The sequence below is a fragment of the Grus americana genome, chromosome 6, assembly GCF_028858705.1.
Source record: "Grus americana isolate bGruAme1 chromosome 6, bGruAme1.mat, whole genome shotgun sequence".
In the NCBI taxonomy this organism is placed as follows: domain Eukaryota; kingdom Metazoa; phylum Chordata; class Aves; order Gruiformes; family Gruidae; genus Grus; species Grus americana.
The window spans coordinates 38,171,908-38,194,769 of record NC_072857.1 but is presented as its reverse complement, the minus strand read 5'-3'; the positions used below and the strand labels follow the sequence as shown (position 1 = coordinate 38,194,769).

The following is a 22,862-nucleotide window of genomic DNA, read 5'->3' as shown; positions in this document are numbered from 1 at the left end:
TGTACCTTCAGAAAGACTGTTTTTTTTCAGGACTGTATGTTAAAGAGATTTTGAGAAGACCCACCAGGAATAATTAAAGCTTTGTATATTGTGCATTGTAGTAAAGATGTTTGGGAGCTCAAACAGCTAAATCTTATTTTGGCTGAAGTTTGAAGTGTAGAGCCTTTTTTTTATTTGCCTGTGAAATAGTCTGTGCATTAGAAACACAAGCCATCTAAGCAATACATCGAGGTGTTACTTGCCTCTTAAAATGCATGCATGGATTTTCATTACATGTTCTTATTTTACCTACTGTACCATTTTAACTCATAGCTGTCTACTTGTAGTAAACCTGGTGATGTTTAGATACGCCACTGAAATTAGAGTAGCACAGATATTTCTTAGAAGTCACAGAAGCTGTAAAGCAACATAACGTGAGTGAAGAGGTGACAGTGGAAGAGTAGAAGTAAAGCAAAGGACAAAGGATGTGTTTTTAATTATTTGTCACTGTTTTGCTCCTGTTAATGCTGTTAAGGTTCAGCCAAATAAGAACCTGTAGGCTTTTGATGTCAGTATTGCTGAGTATAGTCTTCCAGGTCATGGTGAAGAGGAGATAAGACACTGGGATCCCTACTTTTGGCAATATAGCATGTTAATCTGCAAATTACTCTGAATATAATGCTGGGAGCATAAAGCATGACATACAGGTCCTGTGCGTTGGTTGGTTAGAAGCAAAGAAATAGGGATGACCTGGTGGACTGGAGGGAAGAGGACGAATTCTAGTTGGGCAATTTACCACTGTGGCAGTGGCCAAGCTGATCTAAGTTCCCAGAAGGCTAGAATAGGCCATCGTGAAATTTTCAGTTCATTTCAGTGGATTCTGCATCAGTGAGCATTGTTTTGTTTGATTGAATAGCCTTCCTTAAAGAAAATGGGTAAATCTCAGAAATAAATTGCCTCTCTCCCTGCCCCTCATGGTCTGATGTAGGGGGAAAAAAAAAAGTTAGAAGTAGTTCTGCATTAAAAATGGACTACTGGTTGTTAATATGCGTAGTCTTAACCACAGTAAGGATAATAGACAAAGAACAGATTGAAGAGATAATATTCTAGCTGTAAAATAGTCCCATCTCCTGTAGATATGTTTTTCCTTCCCTTGTGGCAGTGATATCCTCTGCATGTAAATGACTTGGATGCAGGCAAAGTTCAGTGCTGTCTCAACATTTCAGCTTTATGTGAACTCTCTCCTCTTTGATTTCTTGGATCAACCAGTGGATCAGGCTCCAAATTCCAAACTTTGGGGAGTTTTGAGTCCTCTTTTAATCAACAGATTTTTAAAATAAGGGAGCTCTTTCCCTTTACAGGAAAATTCCAGTGAGAAAAAGGCAATTACAAAGAAATCAAGCAAAAACCCATAGCTGTAGCAGTATGTTTGTGTGTATTCTCTCTAGCTGGTTTCATCAACCTTTTCGTACTTTTCTCACTTAAATACTTCAAATACATATATTTTTGAAGTGGGACGAGATGTAATTCCTCTTCCCTCTCTCTGTTATGATACAGACTGGAAAAAAAGATGTCTGGGCCTTCTCCTTCCTTGTTTTCTTAAGCCCTAATAAGCTTCAGAGACCAAAGAGGCACGGAAAGTCAGCAGGATCCACTGCCTGTTCAAGAGGCTGGTACTTAGCTTTGGGGGTTTGGTGACGGGGGGGAAAGGGAGGGGTTTGTTACTGAAAAAGGAAAAAGAGATTTTTAACCTGGATCACTGTTTCCCCAGATGCTTGGCTTGCTCTGTTCTGAGAGTTTAGCAGCTATTAGGAGTATTTTTAACATTTGGAAGATGCATAGATAAGGCGGTATCTGCAATAAATTCTGGAATGTTCTGAAATTTGGGAGAAGGAAGAGCTGTTTTACTAAATTATCATTTGCCTTTATGTGGGCCATACTGTACTGCAAAATAATCATAATAAAACAGCTGTTGTAGACTGTAGGTTACTCTGAGCAGTATCCTCACCATGGACACAAGCTGTTTTTCTAATCAAGTCACATCTGTGACTATCAAGATGATAGGAGGTTGCTGTGTACATAGACGCAAAAAAAAAATCATTGGTAGAGCTGAGAATAGAAGATGAGGATAATATTCACGACGACTGGTTTCCCTTGGCTCCCTTTACAGCCAGAGAAGTGAAATAGATTCCTTTGGGTGGCTATGGATACAGAGGAGAGGAGCGAAGGTGGGTGGGTTCAGAGCTTCTAAGTCGAACTTTTTTTTTCTGAATGGCCTTTGGGGAAATGCTGGCAGTGGGATGATGACTAGAATTAGGAGTTGCAAGATACACCAGAGTGCCTCTCTGCTCCACTTGGTAATATAAGAACTACTGGGAGATGACTGATAAGTTACAGACATAGAGGAATTTTTGGGCGTATTGTGGTGTAGGAGATGATCCTGTAGAAGCCTTGTGTCAGAAGGAGGATCTCAATTTTATGTGACTTTTTCCCCATAATCAAATGAGATTTTCTAATAATTGATATAATTTGTGTAAAGCATTTAGACAGACTGCTATTCTTGTAAAATAATAGTGATAAATCTGAAAGCAGCATCAGGCATACTCAGAAATAAATTCCTTATACCCTGCCCTTTACCTGCCTTGGATTTTCCTCAATATTTATGAGTAGTGGCCACATTTATTCCCTGCTATGCTCCACAAAGATAAATTCTGCATATTTAGAACTCCAATGAGGAGTAGCTAAAATGTATGTTGAAGTTAACAGCACCGAGGCCATTACTAGTATTCTAATAAATGTCTCAAATGCTATATTTATATATATATTTATACCAGTACAGAATGAGGTGTCACTATTTTGAAGTGTTACTATTTTGATTTAAACTTTAAAGGAAATACTTTTAATCACATATCTATCTATATGTAATACATGCACAATATACGGGTGCGTATTTCCAAACACATTCTTCTACAAATCCTCCATGCGCTCTAATCTCAAACATAGGTCCAAAAGATGCTTTAATGCCACCACTTCTTAAAAAAAATCTCAGCTGAAACCCATGTAAGCTCTACGTTTATCACAAAACAAATAATTGGAAATGGCAAGAAACTTGGAGATCAGGAACATAGTGTGACAGTTCTGTTCTCATCAGTTTATCATGTCTCATTTTGTTTTGATGGGGTTATTTTTTCCCCCTCTGCCGGTGTCCAGTACTGAACTTTAGTCTGATCGCTCACTGACGTGATGAAGAGGCTCGTTCACCTTGTTGACATGGCTCATGGGAGTGCAGTTGCAGAGCTGGACCAGAAGCGGTCTGATGGAAGTTAGGACCCTCTTTAATGTACATAATCTGTTCTCACAAAAGAGAAACATAAAGTCATAAAGACTTCAGAAGGAGGGAATCTGGGACAGACTCTTAGGCTTGGTCTCCAAATACAGTCCTTGAAGGTTCCCTACTGTGAAATACTTCTGAGACTTGTGAAAGCAAACGCTCGCTGTCCCATATGATTCAAAGCTCTAACAGGAAACAGTGGAGTGTTCACAACCACTTAGACAAAGCAATCAGCTTTGTGCTCCTTAAATCTTCTGAACGATTCCTCTTAGGAAAGAGTGGCATTCCAAAAAGCAGTTAATAGGGGCAAGTATAGTAAGAGACATCAATGCATTTTCAAAAGAAATATGATTTGCGAAGTAAATTAAAGATGAAGGGCATGGGGTAGAGAAACTTTCCTCTCGCAACTCCTTTAAGGTAGGCAAGCACCTGTGCAGTCCTACAGGCAAGATTTTGCGAAGTCGTGTACAGGTTTGGATATTTTCTATGTTGAATAGCTCAATTTCAACAAACACTTAACTGGAACTTAAGTGAATTACAAGCACTTCCACCAGTAGAATTTGGAAAGTGTTTAAAAAACATAGCAGAAGGAAGAGCACAATATTCAAACAGGTTTCCTCCTGTTGGTTATTTAAAATACTCCCAAACATTCTTTCCTGTTTTCTATTCTTTATGGTTTGATTTATCACCCCACTGAATTGAATTTCCCTCCGTGTCCTGTACCAACTATTGGGTACCAAAAATTTTAGAGAACAAAGTAGTGAGTGTCTAATTCATCACGAATACATGTCCTCAGAGACCTAATTGTTTTTCCAAACTCTGGAGCATACACCTATCTACATAATTGTTAACCGTACAGGAAAAAAATCTGCATGCATTAGACTGAATCAAGCTGCCACCCGAAATGTTAATGAAATGCCATTAATACTGACTGCAGTATTCACTCATCTGTACAGTCACTGCTGCAGCAAAGCTGAGGGCAGGTTGAAATAATTTCTGAGCCATTTAGGCTCAAGTTCAGCCTTCTGCTTGAGAAGTTGTACAGGATGTAGGGTGAAGGTAATTGGCCTGCCCATGTCTGCTAGAACATGTAATAGAATCCAAAATGTAGCAATGAAGAAAATGTTATAAAAATCTGCCCTGAACACTTATTGCAGAGTGAAGGAATGTTCCTGCCCAGTTTCAGTGGCCAGTTTTATGCTAGGATTTATATTCTCTGTATGACCCAGCTCCCATGGAATGTTTTGGCTACCTACTGATTTAATATGGGCACTACCTTGTATTTCTCCAGCTCCCCAAGTGATGTAACGCTTTCCGCCTCAACTGCACTGCTCTGTGGTACTTTTCGATTTGACAGTTAATGAATAGAAAGCAGTGCCACCAGACAAAGTAGTCTCTCAGCATATAATGTCATACAGGAAAATGCGCTTTATGTTTCTATTTGAGAAAAGTATGTTTTGTTATTAATAATTTCATGTACACAGGCATCGTCGTAGAGCCAGTTGACTGCAACTGGTTGCAGAGAAGCAGGCTGAGTTTATTGCTTCTTACAGGAGTGCTTTATGCAGAGAGAAACTCTTTGAGCTAATGTTGATGGTTTTGGTTTCAGAGCAGTCCATCAGCGCCCCTGGTCATTACAGGTCTAGTTTTCTTTATTTAATGCAAAATATTACTCTTCCCAAAGAAAATGGGAAATATGACAAGTTTATAAAGAGGATTGTTCTTTTACTTGATGAACTGGCTTCACCTGTGGGTCCAATCCAGTGGATTTAACTGGCTTTCTGTCACAGATAAATCAGTCTACATTATATGGGGCCTGACTTGGCATATTCTATAAGAAACGTTAATCTGTTTGCTTAAAGCACAAGCCTCAAAACAAAGTCACTGTGCAAGTTCTTAACAATAGCATACCTTTTTTACATTGTGGCAGAAGAGAAAAATCTCAGCCTAAAAATTCCAGGGGTGCAAGAGATGTCAGATGGGCTTTTCAGTTTTATAGGGAGAGAAGCCCATCAAAAGCCTCCATATTGATACTGTAATCCCAGAGATTTCAGTATTTGTTCCCAGTCAACGGTATTAACAAGGAGTTAAAATTGAGAGTTCTTAGTAATTTATGGTGAAAACATAACAGAAATGTGGTGGTTCTCCTAAATTATGCCATTCAGATTTAAAACTAGTTTTAAAGAAATCCATTGTGCACTGTGTACGCTTAATGATAATAAAGCTGTCATAAATTTACAATCAGTACATATTAATATCTAGAATTCTAGGTTATATTCACTTTCAAATCTATACTTAATATTTTTTTCTTTGAACTCATTTATTTTGATGAGTGAAATGAGAAATCCTACCTTTTTTTTTTAAAAAAAAGGCATGAGTAGGACACACTTTTACAATTTAAGGAATGCACATAATAGATTTGTTTGCATCTTGTTGGTGTTTTGTTTTCAGTAAACACTCTAATAACCAAAATATGTGCAAACCTTCAGTAAATGTCACAGTATGTTAAACATTTTGACGTATCCTAACAGCACAGTTGCTCTCAACAGCACATCTTGGTTAGTAATATACTAGAGGAGGAAGGGGTGTATGCTGTCAGTTAGAGACTGCAAGTCTCTGTTCTGTGTATGTTCTTCTCATTTGGCAAAGCCGGTGAAAAAACTTTGATCATATGGATAACTTGATTATAGTGATCTAGAAATGTCCTTAAATACTTGCTCAAGGAAGGCTTATATAGGAAGAAATATAGGAACCAGTGTGAGTAAGGAAAAAGCAGTTTTGACTGTAGATATCTGTCTGTCAGCATTAGCCTTGTCCAAGTGGAAACAGTGCTTGATGTTTAACTGCTGAATGGACCTAGACATAGACTGCAACATCATGGTCATTTTGCATATTGAAAAGTTGTGGCTAGAAGTACCTGCCACCAGAGTTTAGCTACAGCTAGGTGACAGTACAATGAAATGCAGTTTGCCCATATCTAGATTAAATGTGGAATTGGTAGTAATTGTGAGATTAGCTGTCAGTTAAAATTTGTGTTTATGCATGATAAAATCTCCTAGTCTGTACATAAATGGTAACATTTGTCAGTGTTCCAACACCCTCAGATTAGGTGGAAAAAGGGGGAAGGGAGCCTTGTTCATGAAAAAGAAAAATATAAAGCAAAGAAGGTCTTAATGTGAAGAACATTAGATAAATTCTTCCCACCCCCAGGGAGTACTGTTTCGCGAACATCAGCCGCTCTGGAAGTTGTGGTTGTAGAGCTCCGCCAAGGGAGTGCTGCACAGCAGAGAGAAGCTATTAAAATATACACAAATTTGCTTCCCAGTCTGGTGGTTTATCTTGTATATTTTAAATACTAAGATTATCGTTCCAGGATTAGCAGAATCCATTAGATCTCTAAAAGCACAGCTTCAGAGTCATCTGAACTCCCCACTGGTGGAAGGGGTGAGGAATGCAGAACGTGTGAATTGTCCATCAGGAAAAAATAATACCTTGATAACCAAAATTTACAGGAAGCAACTACTTAGTAAATATTTAAGGTTGTAATGAATCCTGTTTGGATATATAGATAAAACTCAAAGGAGGGGAAGGTGGGGCAGGTTGAGGCAGGAACTTAAAGCCCTCTGCCAGCCCGGCTTTAAAGCTCAATTTATTTACGTATCCTATTTAGGTGGGTTAATGCCAAAGTTAAAAAGCAGGTGTTCTTTCTCAGCTTTAGTCCATGGGCCACAATTCTATTTCCTTTCCCCCTTCTGCTGCACTCTCCAGTCAAGAGTATGAGACCGTGTACTCATTTAAATCAGTAATTAGGCTTTAATACCTGGTCTCAGAGCACTGTGGGAATTGAACATGTTTTGATGTTTTGGAGTGGATGGAATACGTGCCCCCCTGTTGAGCATCCTTGTCCATCTTGGAATACTAACTCTGAAATTTTTGTCTCAGTTCTGGTGTGTGGGAGTGGGTGTTACATGTTTCTAAATATGAAAACACAGCACACATTTTAAAAGAAATATATATTATTTATTTCTCCTAAGGGAATACTAGAATCTTACTTTCAACTTTTAGCCACAGATACAGTTTCCAGTTTAAAAGGCAGGATTTTCACATGTTGTGATTTTTTCCCTCCCACTGTCTCCCCTGCTGCTGACATTTCTAATCATTAATTGGGTATTCTGTCTTCAGCTGAGGGATGGGTGGGGGATAGCAAATTAATTATATGGGTTGGAGTTATGATTCAGGGCCATATTTCTTGCACTGCTAAGTCTGTTTTGATGAGCATAAAAGTCCAGAAACACCTAGCAGTTTTCATCCTCTGGGGCAGATTTGCAGTGTGTAAAGGAAAGTACTGGCTGTATCAGGAGTTTCGTGTTGGTGGGTTCGTGGTGGAGCTGAAAGAAATGTAAGCTGGGAGCGACTTTTGGCTGTCTGTTATTTATGCTGGACAGGTAGGACTGACATGGATCTACCTCTCTTTGCTTGACTTCAGCCTCCTTGCTGAGCCCCAACAGAGAAATGGGGCCTCTGTGCTTTTAAAAATTGCTTTAACAAAATGAGATTTTTTTGATGTTGAAATTTTTGTCTCTGCATCAATATTGCTCCTGTTAACTTTCATGGAATTAGTTTTAAGTGGGCAGTAGTCTGAGGTTGGCAAATGCAGCGAATTGCATTCATAGAGGTGGTTGTGGGACAGTAACATAACAAAAATGTAAGTGGATTAAGCCCTTAATGCCACTAAAGATGAGATTTGTGTGTCCAGCTGTATGTGAAGCTGAACTGTTGGTTAGGTGCATATGCAAAGAAAGAATTGGATTAAAAAAACAAAATGGGAGAAAGGTTTCATGTCTTCCGCAGCATCACTGATCAGCACCACCATGCAGGGATCCATGTTAAACAACCTTAGCAATTATGCAAAAGAAAGGTAAACAGCATGTTAATGAAATACACTGGGGTATTAAATATAAGACACTGCAAACATGAAAATAGTAGAGAAATGATACAGGAAACTTGCGGATGTTAGCAGAATAGATAGAAAAGCAAACTCAGCCTAATGAACATGAGTAAAAATAACCTAGATGAGGTAGGTGACACCCGGAAAGCTGGATTTAGAAAATAATCTACGTGTGGTTGGAAAGAACAATGAAGTGTGCTGATGATACCAGAAAGCACTGAAGGCAGTGACTTGTCATTTGGTATTGTAGCAAATAAAACACGATTGTTGACTTTGGGGCTTAGCTCAGTAGCAGAGTGAGAAGAAGCTGTACGGTATACAATCGCATCCGTTTAGGTCTGATGTTTGCGTCTGTCATGATTTTTATGCGAGGATAGTGGACTTAGGAGTGAAGGAAGCTGATCACTATTTGAAGTTCAAAATAAAACTTTTTCTGCATTATAGTTATTTGTTTAGCATTTAAATATGTTTTTTTCCCTCACTTGTTATATTATTCCTCTTACACTCCCTGTTTAAGCTTGCTTAATAGTGTGTTTAGATGGTACTTCCTGAAAATTCAGATATAACATGCAATTACAGCATATTTAGCATATTAATGACTAAATGCTTGTTTGGTGAAGTTCTGGAAATTATTTCCTTTTTTTTCAATTCACTACTAAAAATGATGATGACTTTCTTTTAAAGTCAATGACAGTTGACACAATGGATCGTAAACATTCATTTTGAACCCCTGTACTCAATAAAAGGGCTGTAAGGAATTTGTAACTGCATTTTATTTTCTTCACTAGTCGTTATGTCTCCTTTGGAACCATTTCTTTATTATGGTCTATCATGTAAATATTGTTTGGACCATTTTTAGTGTACACAGTACCATAAAACTCTTATTTATTTTGACAGCTGTTATGATAGTTATTAATATGCACTTTAAAGCAGAGAGATCTCCTGCCTGTTTTGTCAGTCTGTGGTTTGGTGGTGTTTGTTAAAAATTGTGATTGTTCATACAGCAGGAAAAAAAAAAATCTCTGCTCAAGGACATTAGTCAGTACTAGCTCCATAGAAGTCGTTTGATGTCCAGTCTTTTTCATAATTGCCTATTAAAGAGTTTCTTGCCTCAGCATCATGGAAAGCACAGGCAAATGAAGAGGAGCATTGTTTTGGGTGGGTATGCCAGGTCCATTAATCTGAGCTCTGCACTCAACATCAGCAGAGTAACTAGTAAGATTAGAAAAGGGAATGTGTCTTAAGGCCAGACTAGATGAAGGAGGAGTGTCTGCCTGAGGAGTAGGTGGTACTGGGCTTGCATTTCCCAAACATCATAATCCATTTCATAGCCAGACAACATTCAGTTTCCTTTATTTGCAGGCTTTATGGTTTCCATCGTAAAGTCTTTGAACTATAATAGGCCTTACAGAGTTGTGTAATGTTAATGTTTTCCCTGGGCAAACATGCTAGTGGTGCTTGAAACACGGTGCTTTAATAACTAGATGTGGGAGTATGAGGCTTTGTCTCTGTAAACGTGAAGCGAGTGACACAATAGGATTGGATCTGAAGGATGAAATAGGTAATGGTCCCAATATCTAGGCTATGTTTGCTGCAAGGGATTTTTGTTTGGGTTAGCTGTAGCTTGATCCTGTGGACCAAGTTATGCCAGTTAGAGGTTGGAGCACGTCAGGTGCACTCCAGAAACATATCTTCTGGTTGGTATCTGAAATGAATCCAGGTTGTGTGCTTTGAGACCTCTCTGAACCAAACTGCAGTGACAAGGGACAGTTTGGACAGTTTAGAGATGGGCTTCAAAATGGTACTCAGTGGTAATGTAGACACACCTTAATATACCAAACCAGGTTAGATGGCACTGCTTCCCACTGCTCAGCTTTGTGGTAGGACATGAAAAGAAGAATAAACAGTCAGATAAATCAATTTACTATTTCTGTGGGAAACTCCTGTAAATTTTCAATAGCTGTGTGGTATTTTTTTATTAATAGGCCATAATGTATCTTTCATCATCATTCAGACATAACCAAGGAAGGCTGTTAAAGCATAGCAGGGATATTTCCACAATCCTGACAATAGTTAACCTATTTTCTGTAGTTACCAGGCAGTGGGTTGGGCACCATTTATACTCTGCATTTGTCATGCTGTCTTTTTTTATCCATCTTTTACTGTCCAGCCATTGATGGAGGGATGGTAAATGCTGTGAGTGTGTTTATACTAGTAAGTTGTTGGTATTCTGTGAAAATGCCTAATCTAAGGTTTTGGTTTGGAGGCTGCTACCCACCCTTTAGAGACAGAGCAGGGAGAGAGAGAGAGAAAACTGAGTCAGAGCACCTACTGCTTTAACTTTTTCTTTGGAGGGAGCCTGCTTCTCTCCACTAACTGTGTAGGCGATCTCCAAATACAGGAACCCAAGTCAAATGGCGTGACTCTCTGAGACAGTAATTTTGTTTTTTCCTTGTATGCTATCTACTGTGATGCAAGCCTACAATCTCTTATCACTATGGAAAAACAAATTAGTAATTGTGGCTCATGCTGCTCAAGAGCCTGGAAAGCTGAACAGAGTTATAGGAATAGTGGGAGGGACAACAGGTCTCGTGCAAAAGCTGACACTCGCTTGGCATTGTTCACAGGAGTTTTTTGGCTCCAACACACCAGACTTCTGGTCTGGGATTTGGCTGTGCTGAAAAGCCACAGCAAAACCAGATGAGTGCAACCATAATCCCTGACCGAAATGTTTGTGTGTAATAGTAATGAACCAGGAGTTCCAAGAGGGTGCATGGTTCTAGTCATGAATTACGTTGGTCATATATAATATCCTCTGCTTGAGGAAAATGTACAAGCATGATGCCTCCAGATTTGTCTGTGAAACACCATGTTTGAAGTTGTCTCTCACTTCATACTCAGGAAGGCACATCTTATTGGTAGTTCGGGAATTTTTCATTAGTTTGTTTTGCTTTGAATACAGAAGCCCATGAGTTGATCTAGGTGGAGCCAAAGAGTAAGCATAGTTAAAGCTCTTGCAGGAAAACTGCAGATACCTGTATCCTCATTTTGCCATTGCAGTTTTGGGTTTGCCATCAAATTGCATGTTGTGTCTCCTTGTCCACACAACTCCTCACATGTGCATGGTGGTTTGAAAAATGTAGAATTGGTATATTGATTAAAAACCAGAAAAGTCATACCATATGTTAATGTGTTTCCCCTGACTTCCCATTTGGACTGATTTAGAAATTCTGGTCATAAGACAGTTAATAAGCCTTTTTTTTTATTATTATGTTTTATGTACCCAACCATTCTTTGGTCTCTCCCTCTACCTAAAAATACTCTGATTCTGATTGCTAGAACCCCTCTGATTGCTGCGGGAGTTATTGGTGGCCTCTTCATCGTCGTCATTGTGGGCCTGACATTTGCCGTGTATGTTCGGCGCAAAAGCATTAAAAAGAAGAGAGCATTGCGAAGATTCCTGGAGACTGAGGTGAGAGCATGCTTCTCACAGAATATTTGAAAAGATAGGCAGAGCTGTTCCACTTTAATGTAAAAGATGTTCAGGTCTTCAATCTAGTTACCAGAGAGGTCTGTAGAAATCCTTTTGCTAACTTCTGCAGGACTAAACTGATGGAATGAATGAAGCTATTTCAAGATATTAGTTTTCTGTACATGTATAGATTCATGGCTTCTGAAGACCAAAAAAGATCCGCATGATCGTGAAGTCATGTTTCACCAGATTTTTGAACTCCCACCCTGCTCTCAACTGAACTGCTCTCCCAGTTCATCGGTATATTTAGCAGCTCTAATGCTGAAATATTACAGGTGCATGCTGAGGTCAGCTTTGAAGGCTGAAGTAAGTTCCTTCAGCAAGCTCTGATGCAAACTTAAGCTCATCAGGAATGCTTAAATGCAGAGATTGCCACTTACTGTTGTTCCTAGTGCCTACATTGCCTTTGTAGTCCAGATTTCGTCAAAGCCTGCAGTCATGATCAGTAATAATAATGTATTTTATTAAGCCAAGGTACGTGCCAGAGCTTAACCAAATGAAGTTCACCATTCTACTGGCAAAAAATATGTAGTGGAACTATAGGACAGAGTGCTGTGCCCACTCCATCCTGCTCATTGAAATGCCGGTAGTGGAGGGGGCAATCGAGGAAGTGTATTTAAACATAACATTCAATCTGTATCTTATCAGCTACAGCAAGGGTGATTACTACCATCTCCTCAGTCCTATACTTGAGACACTTTGCAATTGATGATATTTTTAAATTAGAGTCCCCGTTGTAAGATAATAAAGCTTGGGAATACTGTTAGCTAGTGATTCTTTGATAAGGCTTTGTTAACAATGCTGTTTTCTGTTCTGTTCCGAGGGTCCTGCTCCCACTCATCTCCACTGTAGAGCCTGGGAGCAAATGATTTATGCATCTCCAATCTGTTTGCCTAAGTATCTTTATGCTTGGCTAGAATTTGTGTTGCTTGTTAAATACTGTTCAGTTGTATAGAAAGCTTAACAATACTCAGTGCCTTTAGATACATAAATCTTGCCATTGTATCAGCCCCTACTTAATAACAAATGATTTTAAGCAGGTAGTTTTCATCGTATTTGAGAAGCATTGGCTTTGAAGTCCAGCTCTCATTCTCCATTTGGTCAGACAAAACCTCAGCATTTCCTGAGGGACCAAGGTCTCCTACTGAACATGTGGGGAAGTTGTTGTCTTGGCTTAGAAACTGAAGATTAAATCAGGAGCATCCTGAGATAAACACACAAGCAACTATAGCTTCAGCTAAAGTCTCTATTTCTAGCTGGAGGCTGTAACAGACCTTTCTGTAGATCATTCTCAGTAAAGCTCTACAAGTATCTTTTTAGATGCCAACAACACTTCTCCCTGATACCTGTGTTTGTGGACTGTGGCACAGGAGCTGTTTTCACCCTTCACAAACTGAAAAAACAGAAGCGTACTGCCAGTCTATCTACTTTTCTTATACAGTAAAGCTTCTTTCTTTCACCATGTAAATACAGGACATCTAAAGTGGCAAGGAGAAAAGAGAAATTACTCCAGTTACAGCTCACAAATTATTTCTGTGATAACCTGACTTGTTGCTGTTTGGTTTTGTTACATAATTTCCAGGTACTGGTATTTTTTACCTGGACCAAAATAGTCTGGTCAACTAATTAAGTAGTTCATGATGCACAAAGTAGTTCTCAAATTGCAGAGCATGGTGCATTTAGCCTTGTAAGCAGACAACTTTGAAATACTGCAGTGGTTTCAAACCAATTTGAGTAGGAGTAGCCCTGAATTATTTTCCTCATCCTGTAAAGGAGCAGACTATTCTTCATTGTTTAGAGTATTGTCCTTTTCATGTATTTTTAATTTATTTTTAAAGCAGCATTTTTTTTCTTACAGAGATGACATAACATTGAGATCTGAGAGCATTTTTAACTGAATGTGCCATTGTGGCTCATTTACAAAGTTTCTTGAGATGTATTGAGCAAATTGTTTAATTGTGCCTTTTTTGCAGTAAATTAATGGCTGTTATAAATTAATGGTCTGCTGTAAGATGGTTTCTCCTCAAAGCTGTCCTCCTGTGTGGTATAACAGAAGTTCAGAAAAATAATCCCTTCCCCAAAACAGAATAAGAACGTGATGAGCCATTAAGTCAGGCCTATTAAAAAGAAATATGGCCAACTTAAAAGCCACTAAAATGGGCAAAAATAGAATGTGGTGCACTGATAATAAATGCTGTATTTCTGTCATGTAGAAAATATTTATACTGCCTCCATTAGCAAAAGTCCTTGGGTGTGTTATTGTGACACCAATTCAATTTCCAGTTCATAATTCCATCATGCAATTCCTGGTGGAAATTATTACATGTTGAATGAGGATTTTCTTTATCGGGTCTCTTGGTTTCTTAGCATTGCTCATTTACTTTTAAAGGTGAGAAATACCTCCGCAAGTTGACAGGTCAATAGACCTCACCACTCTCTTATTCCCAGTGTTTAGTTGGATTGGTTGTTTTCAGTATAAACTTCTGATGGGTCTTCACATGCTCAAATATTTAAGACTGTTGGATCTTCCTTCATAGCTTGTGGAACCCTTGACTCCAAGCGGCACAGCACCCAACCAAGCACAGCTTCGTATCCTGAAGGAAACTGAGTTGAAACGAGTCAAGGTTCTTGGCTCTGGAGCCTTTGGAACTGTATACAAGGTAAGAGTCTTCAATACACAGCAGTGAGTTCCCTCATTTAACTTTTGAACAGTTGAGTTCTGCATTGCAGCAAAGCATCCTGTTCTGTGGACGGGTTCATAAGCCCAACATCCCGAGGAAACTCAGGATAGTGTAATTGTGTGGGAGGAGCACATCTTCAGGCTCAAATGTTAACTTCAGTTTTAATCAGACATGCAGATAGTATTTCTTGGTGAGAAAAGAAGTGTCCGCCACAATCATCCTTGCATGCAAGAGGACTACACATGCTGGGCTGTATGGATATTTACATGCAGTATCGAAGCTTGTCATTCTGTTCTTACTTAATGGCTTTACAGTACACTTTCAGAAAGCTAGATAAACATTGTCTCTCATTTTGCAAGTGTCACATGGGTATTGTAATAGTAATCATACCTTGTAAAACAATATTGTCATTACAGCCATAATACTTTTTGGTTTTTGCATTTAAATAGAAAAGATGAGGTCATGTCAATGCACCCTTTAACAACCAGGATGTGAGCGAGAACCCACAAGGCAAAAAACCACTTCAGTTCAAGATTTTGTTTTTTAAGATCTATTGGTCATGTCCAGATCTCAAAGGTATGAAGTAGGGCTTGATGAGCAAGTCAAACCAATCACCCAACCCTTTGGGAGCAACTCAAACTTACCAAATCAAGGTGGTAGGTCAGAGCACTGAAGGAGGACAGATAGTGCATCTGTCTTCAAACTTGGGAGGAAATGGAGGAAGTACAGACCAGGTCACTACAGCTACAAGAAAGCTCATGGGAATACATTTTTGAATAATCAGTTTGAATAATAAAGTAATAGAGATGGGTACCATGCGGTTACCAAGAACACAGCAGTAGTCAAGAAAGATGGAAAAGTAGCCAAAGAGACACAGAGTTTGTGAATTTTAATTTTAAAGTTTACTTTTTAGCCATCTAAGCTTTTAATTTTCAGATATCACTTAATTAAGAGAAGTAGGCCCTAAATGTTTCACTCTAAATACATTGTTCTCAGGATATCCTGTCCCTGCATGATAGTATGACCTGGTGATAATCAGTTTTGAGTTTTCTGATAGCTTTGGCGAGTTTAGCATCAGAATCAAGAATAGAAAATCCAGAGTTTTGTTTAATTTTATCAGGATCAATAGTCAGTGGAAAAAGTATGTGCATCACTGGCACGCTGATATTACTCTCTAGAAACCCGGTTATTGGCAGGAAAATCAAGGGGGCCTAATGAGAACGTTCACTGATGTGAAGTCTTTCACTTTACATAAGGATTTACTTTTGGTGTAAGAAGTAGTTTTGTTGGATTTTTATTCTTTTATTGCTTTGTGTATTCTGAGTTCTGAGGTTCGTAATTGATCTGCATAATGTGACAGAATGCATCAAAAAGAACTGTAACTCTGAATGAAGTTTTTATGATTGTCTTCTGTCACTTTTTCTTCTCTTTCTAGGGTATTTGGGTGCCCGAGGGAGAAACCGTAAAGATTCCTGTGGCCATTAAGATCCTTAATGAGACCACTGGTCCAAAAGCCAATGTGGAGTTCATGGATGTAAGTAAGAGATGATCAGTGTCTTTGAAGGTTTGGGGGTTTTTTGGGCAGGGGTGGGTGCATCTTTCTGTGTTCCACAGAGGAATTTCTGCCAGTTTTCTGTCTTTAAATAGTCGAAAGAGGCTTGTACTCAGAACCAATACTGTGCTGATGTTCAGCGAGTGCTATGATATCATGTCTCTAGAAAAACTCACCTGCTGAGATTTTGTGTGTAGGCCATTTCCCTCCTTCCCTTAGTATTTGACAAGGTGTCTCAGTGCTAATGCATACCTGTAGCATTGGTATTCCAGCAATGTTCAAACAAACAAACAAAACCAACCAACCAAGGTCACACGTCAGCTGCGGGTAGGTCAGTGCTGCTTCTCTGAAGCTGTAGAGCTAGGCAGATCTGTATGAGACAATGCTCGGCCCTGTTTAGTTTATTGCATGTAGATCATTCCATTCCAGAACCTTAAGTACCTGGGCTACCAGGTAATGCCAGACCCATGGTAATGAAGAGCTGGGTTTTTCACTGTGCAAGTGTCATGGACCCTAAGATGCTCAAGAGTTTTCTTTTAAATGGCCTTTCCATCAGTGGAAAGCTGAAATTCCTGTATCTCATGGCAGAGAAGCTAGAGAGAGGAGGAGTTGCAGGGGAGCATCTAACCATGTATGTGAGTCTCTACTGGAGCAGAACTCACAGGAACAAAACTTTAGCCTCAGCTCTCTTCTGCTTCAGTGTTCCTGAGAACTAAGCACTGAGAGTCTGGGAGCTGTCAGCAGCACCAAAGCATAACGGGGGTGGGGGTGGGGAATGAAAATATGCTGGATTTTAAAAGCCCTTTTGCTTTACTAATCTGAAATACTGTTAATAAGAGGTCAAGATCATAATTTTCGTGAATGTTTTATGTTCACAGAGAGTATGCGCTCAGTTTTTAGCTCCATGTCAAGATCAAGGCTCATTGACACTGTGAATGTGTATGTCCTATTTAGTGACAATTTTTTTAACAAATGATAGAAATTTGCACTTTTTTGTAAATCCCTCTTGTGAACTTGAAAATTACATAGGACTTTTAGGTCTGTTCAGTGTATAGACTTAATTTGGTTAGCGTTGATGATACTGTTAAACCACAAGGAGAGTGTACTCCCATTATATAGTCTATTCTTCCATCTAGAAATTAATAGAAATATACAGTTATGGATTTAGCTATTTCAGACAAATTATCACATGTAAGTTCCTAGGCAATTGAATGAAAGCTGTATAGATGAAGGCATTTGCTGTGCTTTTTACAGTGCATTGCACATTTATGTTGCTGACATTCGATAATCATTGTGAAGAATTTTTTTTTTCTTTTTTTAAAAAACCATTTTGGCTCTGTGCAGAAGGAATGAATTACACTAAAGGAGTAAAGAGGATTAGGTGTTTGCTTAATGAACAAAATAACGGTCAATGGTAGAGGTCCAGAAAGAGGAGAGCTGGTATTCAGCACCCTTTTGAAGTGAGCGTGGAGGGAGTGCAAGTCCACAGAACACAACCTGTGCTCCATGTCTGATGTCGGTGGTCAGTGATATAGATTCCAGCCTCACAATGAAGGAATTCTTATCGCTGTGTGAAAGTCAGTGGAACTGAGCAACTTGCACCAGCTGAGGCTCTGACCCCAGATCTTATAGAAAAATAATAATAATATCTCCTTCTCTGATATTAACTTTGAAGCGCTTTACAAAGAAAACATAAGGTCCTTGTTAAAAGACCAAGTTACTTGTCTGAGGTTTCATAGCTCAGCTTGATCAGCTGGCTTAATTCACTGGACCACATTTCCCTCCAGTGTACACATCATAACATCTGATAAATGACTCGGAAGTTATGAATATTTTTTGGAAACTATAGAGATTTTAACTATGTAAGGTACAGCCACACTAGGAGAGGTTTCTCTTTAAATTCACAGTTCCTCATGAATCTCTGACCCAGTGCTAACAAGGTGAGAGAAAAGTTAAATTTATTTTTAGTCCTAGAGGTTAATAATAATGCAGAGGTTATTTTTAATCATAATAAAAAAGAATTGGACTTTATCATTAGTTGATATAAGTGACAATAAGGAGAAATAAGATATTTTGTATCAGTGCTGCGTCTGATATATGTACAGTGCTGTGTAACATCCTTTGCTGTACTGCATTGATAAATAAGATGATTTAATTTCATTCATTTGAAATAATTGCTAATGCAATCGTACAGACGTTCCTGCTGTCCTCACCTCCTACCCCTGTTTATTTCCTGAAACAAGCCACATTTTTAAAGAGAATGACCTAGGCATTGTTTATGGTTTTAATGTGACCGTTCCTCTCTGTCCCAGAAAGGCCATAGTTTTAAACTTTTTAAAATTTTAAGCTATTATGAGGAGGTTACATAAATATCTTCCACTGAAGAGTAAATTATAGTAGAAAAATGTGGTTTACTCATTCTCACTCCAAGGCTTTGGTCAGTATAACTATCCTGATAAAACTTGACGCTGTTTACAGGTGTTATTTTATGAGGAAAATTTAAGTGTACATGCGAAAGCAAAATGCATAAGTTGTGATTTCAGTAGAGTATTATGAATAGTCGTTGGCTAAAAGCAGTTGTTTCAGATTTTTTTAAGGTATATAGGTGGCTAAGTGTCATTATGAACATAGGGGAGTTAACCCTTTCTAAAAGAAGTGTCTGACATATTGGTTATGAATGGGAAGAGATTAGTGGGAAGGAGATGTCATTATATGAGTCACACCCTTGGCCTTTGTTTTTGTACTTGGCAAGTATAGGTGTGCTTTTGTCAGCAGTTACTTCTTACTCGATTGTGTATGTCCTTGTACTTGCAAGTAAAACTTACCATTCCTTTTAGAGAGACTCTGGAAAATGTAAAGCCTCCTGTAAACAGTGGTTTGTGTAGAGAGAGAGTACTTGGGAGACTTCAGTGTCTACAGAAATAGCTGGTATAGATGTTAGTGGCATTGTCCGTAGGCTCTGGTTAAAACTTCTAATGTTGGCAGAATGTAAGTCTAAAAGTGCTCTGTGAGCTCCTGAAATTCTGCTAAATGTTATGCTAAAAGAGTAAAGAACAACAATTTGGCTACTGGGCTGTCATTTCAGCACCTTGAACACCCACTAATGGGTCTGTAATGACTATAATGATATAATGCATGATGTTAGCACCTGCTATGGCCAAACACCTCCCACCCTCCTCCCATCAGGAGATGATGAATTGGCCATCATCAAAAAGTACATCCCCTATTTGGAATTTTTCTTCAGGGAGTTGCAACAGAATCTATTTTCTGGGCTTTCTCCGCACATTCCCAGATAGCTTTTTCTTTTACTCTGCTCCTTGCTTGCTTACATGGTTTTTATCACTGCAGTAGTGCGTGTCTGTTACAGTGCAAGCTGAAGTCTACTAAGTAACCCATACCATCTTCTGTAGGGCAAAAACTGAATGTACATGTGGACTTCTATGGATTTGTTTTCACTGTGCAGAAGTTGTTGCTGCTGTTTTGTAAAATGTAGGTTTACCTTTTTTCCACATATTTCTGAATACATATTATCTCTGGAATAATTTCACAGTCTAAAAAATTTCCTCTCAGGTGTTGAAATGGTTAGGTGCTTAAGTTGTGGGGCATATTCCTCCTCCTTGCTTGGCTGGTCATATGTCACCATCCCCAGAAGGGTGCCAGAATTTGAATTCAGAGTGCAGGCGTTCTTGCTGGCAAGTGTGTCTGAGAGGGAAGTCACCAGCGGACGCCGAGGGTATCAGGAGGGAAGGATATCCTGCTCTGCACCCTGCGGCTGGTAACAGAATATACGAGGGCCTTGAGTTTTAGGGAGGGAAGAGCAGCTTGCTGTGAGGAAAAACGGCAAATACACAGCTAAGAGGCTACTTGATAGTAGAACAGGGACTTATAATTTCACTTGTGAAAACAATTTCCCCTCCTCAGCCTCAAATTATTTGACTGTTATGATTGTCTGATAAGTCAAGTAGCCATTGGCCTGATCAGATGGTTCAACGTCAAACCAGATGCTCGACTGATAATGTAATACATTCCAAAGTCATGCTGCATTTGGAAAGCATGGCAAACCATCTTTGAGGCAAAAAACCCCAACAAAACAAACAAAAAACCGCACAAACAAAAACCAACCTCTTCAAACTAACTTGTCATGAGGAAATGGACAATTGATGAGGGTCTTTCCTCTCTAGTCTTCTAAGCTTGGTGTTTCCAGGAAGTAATCCTGTGAGCTGTGATTCTGTCCAGGGTTTTGATCCACTTACAAGTTTAATCTATCCTCTCTGAACTTAAATGCTCCATTATCTGTTAGAAAATAATTAGAGGCTGCAAGCACAAGTCTGCATACACAGAGTTCCTTGGGAGTCCCTGAGCTCATTGAGATGAAGACAGTTTGACTGATGGTGGTCAGCTGATATTGGGCCAGAAGCTAATAATAGAAAGCAGTGCTGCTTAGCTAGGTGAGAAAGTTAACTTGGGAAAAATTAAACTGAAGGGTTTGGGATTTATGGTTGGAAATAAATTTCACATTCTCATTTGTTTCCTGGTAAGAGAGCTTCAGAGGCAGTTGGTTTCTTTTATGGTTTTATAATTAAGATCTAGGGGGCTTCTTGACTTCGCCTGGACTTACTGTAGTTCCCTGCTGTCTCTAAGAGCAGCATTCAGTGTGCAGGAGAGCATTTGTCAAGTGAAGTGTAAAGGTAATAAGTGACAATGACCACCACCAGGCATGCGGCAAACAAATTAAAGCTGCGTATAGGGGGCTGATATCCACATCTTTTATTTATGTCTGGCCTAATTAACTAAATTAATAAAGCAGTCAGATGTCTTGTACTGCAAAAAGAAAGACAAACAGTTTTTCCTAAATTGTAAGCCTGTCTTATAATAAAGACAAGTCCTCAAGAGGTATTGAACTTAGCTTTGGTTCAGATGTTTCAAGAGGGGAAAAAAAATCATGTAGCTGACTAGCAAAAGAGAATTTTATCTCCTGTTCGGGTGAAAACTCTCAGAGATCTGGATAGGTCTAGATACTTTGTTTCTTCAGGTATGTCTAGATGCCATTGTGGAAAGTACACTGGAGATACAGCTAGCTAGTCAGGTGGGGAAGGTGAGAGAACACTTACCTTTTTTTGGTTTCCACCACTGGCATTAGACATAGGAGAAGCTCTTGGGTTCCTTCTCTGGCCCACATTGGCTTTCATAGAGCCCTTGGGGCTCCCTGTGGACACACTCTGTGATGCACAGTTTCTCAGTTGGCACATGCATTTACACTGAGTCTCCTTGTAAGATCCTGCCTTACGTGAATATGCAAGTGACTGGAGAAATATTTTTGTCTGTCCCTTGAATTATTTTTAATTCCTTCTATACATCTCGTGCTGCCTAGCCAAGTGGTTGACCTGGGTCTTCAACAGTCCATGTAGATGCTTCTGATAGTCTGAAAAGACATTACTACTAACAGTAGTTGGATAGTACATCCAGACACCCCACAGTCAATCCCCTGACTGCATGGCTGCTTGGGAAATACAATTGACTTAATATTGAACCTCAGTTTAAAGGGTGGGTTTAGGATCAAATGAAATCCTTCATGGCAGCAGTGAGATGTTTTTCCTCATCCTCTTCTGCTGTCATTTATGTAAACATCCTCCTTTCCAACTGGCGTAAGGGGTCTCTGTAAGAATAGCTGGTAATGAGCAGCTATGTTGCTGCACTGCCTGGCAGCATGCTTCAGCTGTGATTCAAACAGGTTTTTACTCCCTCAAGTTAAGTTGCTGGGGGTGGGGAGCAAGGGGTGACCTAACTCGTCTGATTGTGGACTCCCTTTTGTGCAGTTTCCCCTCCTCCTCCCACTTTACACACAGTGTAAGTATAGCCACTTAGGAGAGGGAACAGTTTGCCTGTCAGTTCCAGGCACAGAAGCTCACTGTGATTGCAATTACAATTTCCAACTTGTCCAGAGATGCCAGAAATCAAGCTGTCCTTGAGAACTCTGCATACCATGCGCAAGCCCCTAGAGTGATCAGCTGCTACAGAAGCTGGAAATCTGATCACTACTGAAGGTTAACTGCTTTTAGTCATCTGAAGATTAACTGTTGCAAGGCCGCATTTCTGTTATTTCCATCTTAAGTAATAATCTTCTCTTTAAATGTGTACTTACTCCTGTAGATTTTCCTTCCATAGTATGCAAGGGTAAGATGTGTGTGTATATGTGCAGGGGGGTGTTAATTTTCCATATGCAAGAGCATGTGGCTGTACAGAGCAAGTATATACAGAGAAAGGATGAAGTACAAGCACAGACAAGCCAGGCTGTTTGGAAACCATGCTGCTGGCACAACACTCTAACTGGAAAATGCAGTGAGGGAAAGGGAGTTTGCCTGTTACTGGTGATGGGGGAAATCTGAGCCCTGCTGAAATCAATGGTAGCCATGAATTTGCCGGTGAATTCAGCAGGACCAGAACTTCACCTCTGTAGTCATCCTTCCAAGAAGTCTACCGCAGGTTTAAGGGAGGAACACATGTATTAGTGAGTGACTGATGTTACAAATTATTCAAATGAGTTACGAAGTATATACAGAAGCTTCTTGTTGATGGCAATGGCAGAACTCCTGATTTAAAGTTTGTGTTGCATTATGACTTGGAAACCCTGCATAAGGTTGGGTAAATCTGTAAGTGGGGAGAAGATCAGGAAGGAGTGCTAGTTTATTTACTGGGAAAATACAACTGTGGATTAATTGAAACTATTAAAAATGCTGATCTGTTTTTGGGTGTAAAAAGTCTGTATGTGAAGGAAAAATTTCTAACTGATGTCTTATATTATGATTTCTTTTTAAAGGTAGGAGGTACACCAATAACAT

The 22,862-nt window shown here is 39.3% G+C and overlaps 1 protein-coding gene across 6 annotated transcripts in view; it reads left to right on the top strand.

Moving 5' to 3' along the window:
• Positions 1-22,862, top strand: part of ERBB4 (erb-b2 receptor tyrosine kinase 4) — a 629,144-nt gene that overhangs the window by 493,658 nt on the left and 112,624 nt on the right. For all 6 annotated transcript variants that reach the window (XM_054830343.1, XM_054830340.1, XM_054830339.1 and 3 more), the window contains exons 17-19: positions 11,598-11,730; positions 14,328-14,450; positions 15,907-16,005. In XM_054830343.1, the coding sequence (XP_054686318.1) occupies positions 11,598-11,730; positions 14,328-14,450; positions 15,907-16,005 (355 nt within the window). The remainder of the gene's footprint in view (positions 1-11,597; positions 11,731-14,327; positions 14,451-15,906; positions 16,006-22,862) is intronic.